The 12,592-nt window shown below is 44.2% G+C and overlaps 1 protein-coding gene across 8 annotated transcripts in view; it reads left to right on the top strand.

Annotated features, from left to right (window-relative positions):
• PHKA2 (phosphorylase kinase regulatory subunit alpha 2) overlaps positions 1-12,592 on the top strand; it is a 73,879-nt gene that overhangs the window by 28,720 nt on the left and 32,567 nt on the right. For all 8 annotated transcript variants that reach the window (XM_019666770.1, XM_019666764.1, XM_019666756.1 and 5 more), the window contains 7 exons: positions 604-686; positions 2,942-3,022; positions 4,300-4,398; positions 6,180-6,326; positions 7,821-7,874; positions 8,892-9,014; positions 11,071-11,166. In XM_019666770.1, the coding sequence (XP_019522315.1) occupies positions 604-686; positions 2,942-3,022; positions 4,300-4,398; positions 6,180-6,326; positions 7,821-7,874; positions 8,892-9,014; positions 11,071-11,166 (683 nt within the window). The remainder of the gene's footprint in view (positions 1-603; positions 687-2,941; positions 3,023-4,299; positions 4,399-6,179; positions 6,327-7,820; positions 7,875-8,891; positions 9,015-11,070; positions 11,167-12,592) is intronic.

Raw genomic sequence — 12,592 nt, 5'->3', positions numbered from 1 at the left:
CTTACGATACCCATACCAGCTTCAAGAATTTATACTTTAAAAATGCATGCATTGCCATAACCAACTAAACACTCAAGGACCCAAACAAAAAATCCAGCTCTCTTGGTCACCGCCTGCTTTAGCAAGTAGATGCAGCCCCCTGGGCAGGTCCTGGGAGTTGGTCTTTCCAGGGGGTGAAGGCTGCCTCCTGAAGTTGGGGGCTTTACTTTCCCTATCTGCCCTTGGAGGAAAGTATCCACCCTTTGGCTCACTCAAAGATAAAGACAGTGTCTGGCTTCTGGGCTAAAATCCTTGCTTTGTTGGACCCTTCTCTGCAAATCCAACATGTACCATAAGACCCCACACCTTCTTCTCTTTCAATCATCCCTGCCTGTAGGCACACACGCAAACGCAAAAGTGGAGCCCGCTTTCCCTTCCTCCCTCCCTCCCTTCCGAGATTAGACATTAAGTGTTACAACTTACTTCAGACTTAATTTTTGATGCTCTAGTAAGAAAAATGAAAATGGGGGTAAAAGGATTTATTTCCTGATGTAATATTTGTAATTGGCAGCTCTGTATTCACAACATAACTTCATAACTTCATTGTTTGTTTTTCTTTACTAGGTTTACGTATTATTTTCACCCTCGATGAGGTGGCCTTCATACAGAATCTTGTTTTTTACATAGAAGCTGCATATAAAGTCGCTGTAAGTATCAACCTTGGTAGTTTTTGCAGTTGTCAAAAAAAATAAACATCATACACTTTTCTGAGAGCCAGGCTGTTTAGGGCTGACCAGAAGGTTAGCATGATTAGAGCTATAAGATTATGTCACCTCCACACACACAGTGCACATTTTTGTCTTAGGATGCAGTTGCAGAGTTCACGTTTTTGGAGTGCAGCACATGCTCTGTTTGAATCCATCATCCTTATTTTAAATAAGACCCTAAAATGTCCTGTGGCAGGTACACAAACTGGCTTGAATCAGGGTGAGGGCAGCAGCATCAGGGTCTTGGTGGGAGCTGCAGTGCCTTGGGGCTCACCCCAGGTGGCCCACAGGTAGAGGGGCCAGAGCCAGATGTGTGCCCCAGGCCAGGTGTGTACAGGTGCAAATGTACACAAAGCCCAGCTCCTCCGAACTTCTGTCTGGTGTCACTTCCAGAGAACAACTAAACTTTGTGAAGTGACTATAAGTGTGATAAGGAAAGGGTAGAGTTTGGTTTGGAAAAAAAAAAGTGCCGTCTAAAGCAAGGGTCAGCAAACTTTTTCTGTAAAGGGCCAGGGAGTAAATATTTTCAGCCATGTGTTCTCTACGGGCTCTGCCATTGTAGCACGAAAGCAGCCATAGACAACACATAAACACGTGAGCTTGGCTGTGTCTCAAATAGACTTTATTTACAAAACCAGGTGGAAAACTAGGTTTGGTCCAAGGGCCATAGTTTGCCACCCCTGGATCTAAAGTAGTGATTTTTCAACCAAGGGCAATCTTCCCCTCCGATTTGGCGATGTCTGGAGACGATTTGGTTGTCACACTGGGAAGGTGCTACTGATATCTGTAGCGGGTGGAGGCCAGGGACTCCACTGAACATCCTACAGTGCCCAGAACAGTCCCCACAACAGTGAAGGTCAATAGTGCCGAGGTTGACAAACCCTGGCCTAGAGAAACTTGAGAAGTCTTTGTGGAAAAGGTGGGACTTTAGTTGGACCTTGGATGAGTAGAGTTAGATAAGCAGAAAGGAGAGAAAAGGGTGTTTGGGGTGAGGGAACAGCATGAACAGTCACAGAGGCAGGAGCGGGCTGTGTGTGTATGTGTGAGGAGGGCCGCTTGGGAAAAGGGGGTCCAGAGTGAAGGAGTAGACTTAGGGTGAAAGTGGAGTATTGGAGAATGGAAAATAAAGCCAGTTTGTGGGTGTGCAGTAGGTGGAGGCCAGATAATGGAGGTATGACCATCCAGAGAGAGATTCAAATGAGATCCACTAGGTTGGATCAACAGTTGATCACTTTAGACTCTAAACAGGGGAGTGAGCTGATCAGAGTAGTTTTTGAGGGTGAGTCACTTAGCTCCGGGGTTAGAGTGAAGATGGTTGGGGCGTGGAAAGGCCCAGATGTGAAGAATACTCAAGGAAGGAATCCTGGGTTGCGGCTACAAGTCACTCTAGTGTGTCCAAGTCTAAATTTTCACATTTTGAAAATGTTCATCTTTGGAGACCAAATAATAAATACTGAAATTTTGCCGTTGGTCCTGTTCTTGTTGGGTTATACTCTTTCCATAGTGCACGTAGCATTATTTTAAAACAGTATCCACTGCTTGGGTTTCTTATGAGGAAATATGAATTATAGAAGCTAGGTATGTATGTATCAAGTCTCCCATGTGGACAGTGTTCTGAGCCAATTCATATTAATCAGTTTAAAATAACAGGAAAGTTTAGTGTTCTGTGCCTCAGTTTTGACTTTGGCTCCCGTTACTTGCTGAGCATTTTTTTCCCCCAAGAGGTAATGCTAGAAATAGTAATTACATGATTTGAAATGGTTTGGTTGGCTTCAACTGTTTATAACCCATTTGTTAAAGTTTCTTTATTTCATCTTACAATTTAATATAAGTTCAAAGGAATTAGCTAGAGAGGCAGCATTTTATTTGATTTGAAGATAAATGAACTATTTTGTTCTCTACAAATCAAGAGTTTCTTACAAATTAATATGTTTTAGGAATAAGAAAATTGAGAGCACTTTGCATGCATTTTTGGTTCCACCTGAGGATTTACTTCCAAAACTCTGCACAGAGGTCAAATGAAATGCAATCGGAGAGGAACACGGCCTGTGTGTGTAAAGCCATGAATTTGGATGTCTTTGAGAATAGTTATTTATGTTCCATTATGCCTGTCATAACATAAAGGAATCATTTTTCCATAGCACTTCTCATGTATATCTTTCTCCTGCTCTGATTACTACTTTCTTCTCCCGCAGGATTATGGAATGTGGGAACGTGGCGATAAGACTAATCAGGGCATTCCGGAATTGAATGCAAGCTCTGTAGGAATGGCCAAGGTGACGGCTCGTCCTCTTTGTTCTTCCTTCTGTGCATTTTTACTGCTTTGATTTGATTCTCATTAGAAGTTTGGATTTAATCTGATTTGTATATTTTTCAAAAGTCAACAGCAAGTATGAAATTCAAGTGGCACATGTACCCCAGCCAACTGAAATTATATGTAAAGAATGTAGGCCTCCTACACTGAAATCTGCATGTGCCTGAAAATAAGTGTGCTCTGTCCTCATCATCCATTGTTATCACCCACAGTTATAAGCTTTTGCTGTTGTCTAAGAAGCAAGTTCAAAAGTCTGTAGGGTCAGGCGAGTAACATTTAAACAAATGAAGTCGACAAGATAGAAAAATAAAGAAAAAATACTGAGGACACTGGGAACTTTCTCTGAATGTATTCCAATTCAAAGTATTTTAAAAACTTCTTCAGGCCAAACAAAACACACCTGTGTGGCAGATTCAGTCTGCCGGCCACCAGTTGACATCTTTTGCCCTAGACATTTAGCATGCTTCCTTTCTCCCACCTTCTCAAGACTGAAGTGTGCTTTTGGACAGAGTGAAGAATCCAGAGCTAGAATGTTTTGTTTTTGTTTTTGTTTTTGTTTTTTTATTTTCAGGTGGAGAGCTAGAATGTTTAAAGCAACAATAAATATGCTCTGTTGAGGTCAACTGACAGAAAACATACTTAATACTAAAAGAACTAATTTTCTTAAGTGCCAGATATGCTAATTTTAGGAGTTAACTGCTGAATTAGGTGAAAGAAAAGCTGGCAATGAATTTTTTGTGTTTTTAATTGGGGAACAGTGTGTTTTTCCAAGACCCATCAGCTCCAAGTCAAGCAGTTGTCTTCAATCTAGTTGTGGAGGGTGCAGCTCCTTGGCCCATGTGGGGATTGAACCGGCAACCTTGGTGTTATGAGCACTGCACTCTAACCACCTGAGCTAATCAGCCGCCCCCAAGTTAGCCATGAATTTAATAATACACACACACAAAGTTATGCACCTGTTAATATTTTATTTGTCGGTAGAATATTAATTTCATTTTGGGAAATGTTTTTCTGTTTTCTCTTACTTGTCCCTGCAATGAGCAGCAACATACAGGAAAGCTCTGATCTACTGAAAATAAGGATAGAATATGACCCTAGGACTCTTTAAATGGATTTTAACAATGTGTTTCATCACCTTTGGGCAAACATGTCCCCTAGATTGTTTAATGAAAAAGGAGTAGCAGATATGGGAGTGTATGTTCGCTAGAAAGAAAAAGTCATTAAGACCTGTGTTTGTAGGCAGCACTTGAGGCAATTGATGAACTGGATCTTTTTGGAGCCCATGGAGGACGCAAATCAGTGATCCATGTCCTGCCTGATGAGGTCGAACACTGCCAGGTAACAACTCAGCCTCTTGCATTCTAGAGAACAGGAAAGGAGACCCATGGAGGGAAGACCTGGGCTCCAGTTCAGGTTCCACACCTTTCTGGCTTGGCGGTGTGTGGCTTCTTTGAGCTTAGTTCCCTCACCCATACAGTGGCCATATTGGGACCTTTCCTCCTGTTGCACAAGGTGGTCCTAAGGATAAGAGTAAATCAACTTAGTTTGTCAGAGCACTTTGTAAGCCAGAAAGCACCATGTAAATATAAGACACAGCAGTATTGTATATATGGGGTCAACAATCAAGGCACCTTGCTTTGCTGAAGGCAAAATCTGTTTTATTTGTTTTGGGCACATAGGTGGTTTTCTCTAAGGTTTATTTCACGATGCCCCCCAAATTGAATGACTAGCAAGCATTAGTTCACTTAGGGAAGGGAGTGGGGATGGGTGGAATGGGCAGTGGCGGAGAGATGAGATGGGAGAAATGGCAAATTAGTAGAACTTCCATGAAATGTAGATCAGAGAAAGGAGTGATTTGATGCTGATGAGGGAACTCCATTAAGCAGACAGTAGGTCACCAATTAACTGGTTAATCAACAAATTCTTATTTAGTGAGGGCCTAGTGTGTGCTAAGGCTATGGGGGCCAGATACCTAAAAACTTACAAGGAGAGAGCTTCCGGTGAGAAGGCGTGTTTCCAGGCAAAGAGAGCCTAGGGAAGCATGACTAGTTAAAGAACTAGGATTGGGGGGAGGGGGCTGTTGGCTATAGAAAATGAAGCTTTATTCTGAAGCTGAAGGCTTCACCCCGTTTTTACCCCACTCTCCAGTTCACTCCATTTCCCCCCCTAAGTAGTCCTTAGTAGGGAATCTGCTATGTCTTGGCGTAGGGTTTAATAGAGTCAGCTGGTGTGCATCTAATAGATGTGTAGTCTAGTGGAAACTGTGTGATCTTGTGGCCAGCTGGGCCTGGGTGGGAGTCCTAGCTCTCTTGCAAACTAGCTGCATGCCTTTAGGTGTAAGTCTCTGTATTCAAAGTCTTAGAGCCCTGTGTGAATTGGATATGGTACCCGAATTCCTTCTTCGTACAGAAGATTTAATAAGCTTATGTTTGCAGGGGTCTCGCCTCATGTCTGTACATGTTAAATCTCAGGGTTAACTCCTTCCCTTCCCAACTGTTCCTTATAATCTCAACCTTTTTTAGTTTAGAGTGCCTAATCCGAGCACCTTATAATTGAGGCCATATTATAGTGCCTCTGAGTAACCCATTCTCTCTAGGACTGAAGTGATTCTGTTATTCACCATCTTGCCTGAGTGTTCTTGCAGTCTTCTGGATTTCGCTCTTTCTTTAAGCGGTTTCTGCTTCATCCGGTCCAACTGGTTGCATCCCACAGAAGCCAGACATTTCTCTGTATTGGCCCTGTCTGTGTGTTCTTTTCTGTCTCTATCTTCACAGCCAGTACACCCTAGCCTGCTGACACAGGTAGCCCCTAGTTCCTCCTCTGCATGTCCTGAAGGCCCAGCAAAGTCCACAGAAGGCACAGAAGGAAGGGAGAAGCAGTTCTCAGCGCGGGCTCCAGGCAGTACCGTGCTCTCCCCGACATCCTACTCTCCCCCAAGGAACAGGAATCATTGGCTGGGTAGGCGAGGTTGCCCATAGGGGCCACGATGATAGGATAAAACTCTAATCACAATTGGCAAACTCATTTGAATGTTCCCTTGGGCTAAAGTCATGGTCTCTAGATGCTGTACATAATTCCTAGTGCTTCCCAGGTTAAAGCCACCTCTGTTTTTCATTCAGTCTATTCTGTTCTCCATGCTGCCAAGAGCATCGACGTCCAAAGAGATTGACGCTGGACTTCTTTCTATTATTTCGTTCCCGGCCTTTGCAGTGGAAGATGTGAACCTTGTGAATGTGACCAAAAATGAAATTATTTCCAAGCTCCAGGTAAGCATTTGTCACACTGGTGCTGTCCTGCCCTGGGTCCAGTGCCACTGTCACATTATGACATGGAGCAGCTCACGCAGGCCTCAGTTTTCTATGAGGTCAGCAGCTTGGTTTATCTAAGTGGGCTCACAGAGTGAGGTACCCAAAGCTGAGTCTCCAGGTGAACAGAAGCAGTCTCAGAGTGATCAAGTGACTTGGTTCTGTTCCTAAGGAGCAGAGCTTGAACTCAAGCCATCATCTTTGAGCCCCAATTCACACCACTCCTGTATTTCTAAGGCAGAGCTTCTTATCCCTTTAGAGATCACAGACAGACTCCTTTGAAAATCTCTTGAAAGCTATGGAGTTCCTGCCAGGAAAAAAAGCGCACCTGTCTTACTATCCTCAAACTTTACACACAATTTCAGGGGACTTGGTGATCCCAAAGTTAAGTGGAGGTTAAAAAAAAATCCCTGCTCTGAATAACTATATGACTATGATACTTTACACCAAAGGGAGAATGTTATTAAATATTCTAGCCAACTGAAGTTACCGGTAAAATAGTCAAAGAATGTAAGTTTCCTATGCCAAAATCCACATGTTTATGATGCTACTTAGAATCCGTGAAAAATGCCTGTAGCCTTTGAAAACAGGGGTTAAAGCATCTCCAGTCATATCCCTGAAAAGAAGGTGGCTGCCTCAGTCAGGGCTCAGTGGAGAAAAAGGAAGCTCTTTAAATAGTCGAAGTAGGCAGAGAGTTAATGCAGGGAATAAAATGTTTAAAGGTCTAGGCTGGGCCTCCCGTGACTTCCAAAACAGGACAGGATTGGCCACCAGACGTGCTTGCCTCCATAGCCAGTGCTAGAGCAGCCCCCACACACTTAAGAAACTGGAGAATGGGCATCCAGAGCTGCGATCCAGGGATTAGGGAGGCAGCTTGAGAAAGCGCTGTCACGTCCTTCTTTCCTGACACCCAGGAAGCTGGAGAGGGACCCTGGAGCCTGCAGCAGGAAAAGCAGTAGTGACAGCCCTAAGTCACAGGGAGCCCCACCTGCCTGCCTGCCACGCCTTGCAGGATGCAGGCTTTTGGCATCCAGAGCCTAAGTGTGAGGAGTCTGGAATGTCCTTTTAACTTCCTAGTCTTTCAGGTAGAGGCAGTCCGATCCAAGCCTCTGCCTTGGTGGCTTCTCCATGCAGTGAGGGTCCCTTTGCATCTTTGCATGATATAGCAAATCAGGATGAAACGCTGGTCGTACACTGAGCCCGCAGTAATTACTCACACCTCTGAAACACTAATGTAATGTTTTAGCATTTCCTTCCAAGCACTGATCGAACCTGAATTTACTTCACTTATTATTAAAAATAACTTTTTGTTATTTTAGCAAAGAGCGCTTGGTACACATTTCATTACCAAAACATTCATGGGAAAGAGGGCAAAGGGTGGACTGGAATTAAAATCAAAAGGTAAGGAAATTCTTACGATTCAATCACACGTACTTATTTTTCTTTCTCTTCTAGGGGCGTTATGGATGTTGTCGCTTCCTTCGAGATGGCTATAAAACCCCAAGAGAGGTTGTATTTAAATATTGTTTCTTGTGGTTCCTTAACTGCTTCATGTCTAAGTTGCCACTGTGGTGTTCTCCCTCTATTTTTTTTTATAATTTTTTTTTATTGGGGAATCGGGGAAAAGGGAACAGACAAGTTGCTGTTGTTTTGTTCTTCAGTCTAGTGGAGGACGTTGCTTCACTGGCCCAAGCTGGCACCATCATTGCGCTCTTCCCGGGCGAGGCAGATCAGTCGCCAGCTTCTGGATGGCCGCTCACAGCAGCTGCTGGCCGCTCACGCTGGCTGCTGGATACACACGGTAGCCCATGGCAACCCACTGCCACAGAGGCTGTAGCCTACGCCGTCGCGGCGACTCACGGCAGCCCAGCTCCAGGTTGAGCTGTTGTTCACCATCTTAACTGTAGAGGGCAGCGTCATTGGCCCTCATAGGTGGGATCCGAACCGGGGCCCTCTGGCGTCCCAAGCCAGTTCTTAACCAACGCGCCACTCGGCCGCCACTCGGCCGGCCCTCCCTCTATTGATTATAATTACATGTTAGAATGTTGGAAAGGGAAGTCTTAATTTTGCAGTCAGCAAGCCTGGAGTTAGGCAGTAGAATAACAAGATCATCAGGAGGACAGCAAGCTGGTAGTTTAAAACCAGCCTGTAGACAAGGACAAACAGTTCTGTGGCTCACACGGTTTTTTAAATCCCATGGGTTTCTTTGCCACAGTGACTTGATATGATGATATTAATAAAACAGTCTGCAAAGCACTGTGAGAGGCAAATTGCTATTTATTTGTTAGCGATATAGGAAGCTTAATATAATAAACTACCAAGGGGTGTAAATTTCCAATTTACTTTTCTGAAATTTTACCATGGAAAACTCACAAAAATAGCATCTCCCCATTATAGCAGAGTCCTAATCATACCAACCTCAAAGCTGCCTTGAATCAGACAAGCGAGGGAAACCCAGGGAGGTACAATGGTATTATGTATGTATTCTGACATCACTTTTTTGAAGGTTTACCTGTTTCATTCCAGGACCCAAACCGGCTGCATTATGACCCTGCTGAGCTGAAGCTCTTTGAAAATATTGAATGTGAATGGCCCGTGTTCTGGACGTATTTTATAATAGATGGGGTCTTCAATGGTGATGCTGTTCAGGTGAGAGAATGCTGGGCGTTGCTTTGATAAAAGCAGAAGCTGCCAAGCTTTCTTAAGGCTTAGACCCAGAACTGCCAGGGTGTCACTTCTGTTGCGTTCTGTTTAAAGGGCCATCCTCCATTCAAGGGGAGGCAACCATACAAAGGCATGAGGCCTTGGAGGCGGGTTTCTGAGGGACCACCAAACTATCTACCACAGACAGGTTTTGTTGTTGCCCTTGTTCTTTTCACCTGCAGGTGGTTTTTCTGTCTTGACCGCTAGTTTAAGGGTACTCTCAGCTAATGTCTTGTTTACTGTAACAGCCTCCTAAGGAGTCTCCCAGCCTCCAGCCTCCCTTCCTGCTGATTTCCCACACCTTGCCACAGTGAGCTTATCAAAAGGCAAATTAAATTATGCTACTGCCTTGCTTAAGCGCTTTGAATGGCTTCCTGATCGCTTTGGGGATGAAATACAAGGTCTTCCCATGTTTTGTAGGGTCCCATGAGATCTGGCCCTTGTTTTCTCCACTGTAGCCCAATTTCTCCTTACTTCCTTTCTTGAGTTCTGTGATTCAAGCACACTGATACCTGTTTAGTCCCTTGAACAGGTCATGCTGTCTCTCCCTCTTCTCAAATGCCCAGGACATGCTTTCCACCCCCAACTTGCCCTCTCTCCTTTATTTGATTCATTGTAAGTACCTCTTCTTCCAGAAAGCCGTCTCTGACTCTGAAAGTTTTATACGCCCCACAGCTCTTAAAACAACGTGGTTCCCATAACTGCATTTAATCTCCCCCTTATCTGTCAAAGGACTCTGATAGAGGAGGGCCCTGTGCCTAGTACATAGTGTTTGTTAATGCAACATTCATTTGTTTAAAACAGATTTCTTCCGCATTTGCCAGCATGCACGCTTTGATGAGCAGAGCAGACCTATCTTCGTGAAGTTTCTGTGAATGACTAACAAACTCAACGCTTTGCCGTTTTTTTAACCTGTTCCAATCACATTTTCTGGAGTGGGATGAGCAATCTCAGATTTAGTTTAGTTTTTGAAAGCTGCCTCTGCTCAGAAATGGCAGCAAGCTTGAAATATAACTGTTCCCCCATTGTTGATTCTTATTCTTAGGCTTTAGTGATTATCTTGGGCCTTATGTTTTCTGTCTTTTTATCCCAGAACGGAAAGATCTCAAAAGGATTGAGTAGGAATTTCAATTGTGGACAGGCTTGACAATTATCAGAAACAAACAAACAAAAAGCTAAAGAGATATAAAAGACTGTGCTTAGTACCTTATTTTCTAGGTCTCACAAAATGCACTGCCCTTACGCCTGTGCTATGTCTTCCGCTTGCTGCCCGATGACATTTTTTAAAATGATGCACTCCTGCTCATGCTTTTGCTGTCCATAAATTTCAAAAGAAAAGAAAATGAGATCTGAAAGGGGTTTGACTAAGCTCTCCAAAGATGAAATGTGCTAAACAGCTAGGTGGCTGATGAAGGGTTTTTTCCCTTTCTTCTTTTCCCTTTGAATACATAGGTTTTTATCACTGCCTTTTTAATTTAATGGAAATGTTTACATCAACAGCTTTCATTATATTGAGTAGCACATCCTAAGACTAGGGGTACATGGATCATAGTACACATACTTCCTTTTCCTCATATCAGACTCATTCAGCAAATATTTCTTGAGCAATAAATGTTTGAATGAGGACCTTTTAAGTGGAAAACTACCGATAGGTGGAAGTGGGCCGCGCTGCTTAAGACCTGGCCTCCACGCCAAGAAGCTTATAGTCTAGCTGGTGAGACAAAATTTAAATACTATGTGAAAAGAAGGAACTATTTAAGTCATGAGTTAAAGACAACACAAAAAAGACCGGTTGTGTTTCACTCCTCCTAACATTAACTGTCAGCAGGAATCCCACTGCCTCCCGCCTCCCGGAGAATTTGTGCATTTCTTGGCCCTGTGTCTTACTTCTCATCTCTGTGCCAAGAGAGCTCTTTTGCTTTATGCCGCTGCCGTTATAGCATTAAGCATGCCGTTATAGCATGGCATCTTTGATACCATGGGACATGGGGCTATTTTCCAGGTCCAAGAATACCGAGAGGCCCTGGAGGGAATATTAATCAGGGGCAAGAATGGGATCCACCTGGTGCCAGAACTCTACGCCATCCCACCTAACAAGGTAACCAGGCGCTGCTTATCAGGAACAAAGCGAGATGGTGCTTGGTCTTTCGGTATTTGCATCCCCTGTCCAGACCTAACACTTTTTCTCCAGGAGAAGTGGTTTGTAAAGCCTCCGGTAAGTGTTCCTATCTGTCATAGGAGTTATGGCTTTGGAGCCATGCTTGACCAGGGGTGCCCAAGGGAGACGTCAGTTGAGCACCTTCACAGGATGGATACCTGTCCCTCACCTGAGCCCAAGGCCAGATGAGCCCTGAAAAGCACAAAACACTATTGGGCACCATGTTCTCACACATTTCCACAGAGGAAGAAGCAGAACCTCCCTGGGGAAGGGTGTGTAGAGATGGTGAGAATCTCTTCCTTTGAGTCAAGCCATTCCCGAGCTAGAGCCTGAGTAACCTCTTAGAAGCCATTCTATATCAAAGAGAGAGAAACTAACCAGTCCCAAGAAGATGCCCAAAGGTTGTTTTGTTCTACCAGTTTCCTAAACTGGGTGATGGTGGCCCTACATGTCTTGGTGGGAAGATTTCCCTATACATGTCTCATGTTTAGAAGAAAAGAATTCTCGAGTCAAGGCTGTTTGGCCTTCAGATGTTCCTGTTGCTTCAAAGCTTCATGATTGCATTTGCCAGAGAAAGAGAGCAGTGTCTTGTCCGCAGTTGACAGGGCCTGCAGGAGATCGTAACCCACAGAAGCTGTCATACGGCCCCTTGGGTTTAGGAGTTCTGTGGTTGAATCAGACCCACAAGCACATGATCAGAGGACTGGTGGGGCCTCTGAAATGGTGTGCCTCTACCCAGAGAGGCTGTGGAACCTGGCAGGACTCAGGCAGCACTGGGCTCCCTGCAACCTTCTGCTGCCTCCTAATGGGTGGTATTTTCAGGTAATGGCGAGTCCCTCACTCTATAGATCAGGCCATGGAGCCTACAGGAGCTCTTTTCTCTCTAAGTGTCAGAAGCCTGGATTTCCTGCAAATTTTACGACGTGTGATATGTATGTGTTGGTGGGGAGGGGCTGATGGTGGGGGCTAGGTAGTTATTTTCCAGTAACTCCATGTTCAGGTTGCCCCTTTTCCAGTCCTGCGGCATTTGGCAAAACAAAATTAGTAATGGGAGGTCATTTGGAACCTGGAAGCAGAGCAAGGGAAAACAAATGACTTCAGGTGGCTTCTGCCTATTTTATAGTTGAGAATGACCATCCCTCTGTGTTCTACTAAAAGGCACGTTTTCCTGACTGTGGTAAATGCTGGCTGATACTTTTCTTTCTGAAGAACAGTGCTGGCTACACATTATAAAAAGTTACTCTGCAGCTTTCTGTCTTTTTTTTTTAAGATTTTTTTTTAATTGGGGAATTGGGGGATGGGAACAGTGCTGGGGAATTGGGGGAAGGGGAACAGACAAGTTGCTGTTGTTTTGTTCTTCAGTCTA

Source organism: Hipposideros armiger, unplaced genomic scaffold (assembly GCF_001890085.2).
Source record: "Hipposideros armiger isolate ML-2016 unplaced genomic scaffold, ASM189008v1 scaffold_13, whole genome shotgun sequence".
NCBI classification, from domain to species: Eukaryota; Metazoa; Chordata; class Mammalia; order Chiroptera; family Hipposideridae; genus Hipposideros; species Hipposideros armiger.
The sequence above is the reverse complement of the archived record's forward strand: the minus strand, read 5'-3'. Positions and strand labels throughout refer to the sequence as shown.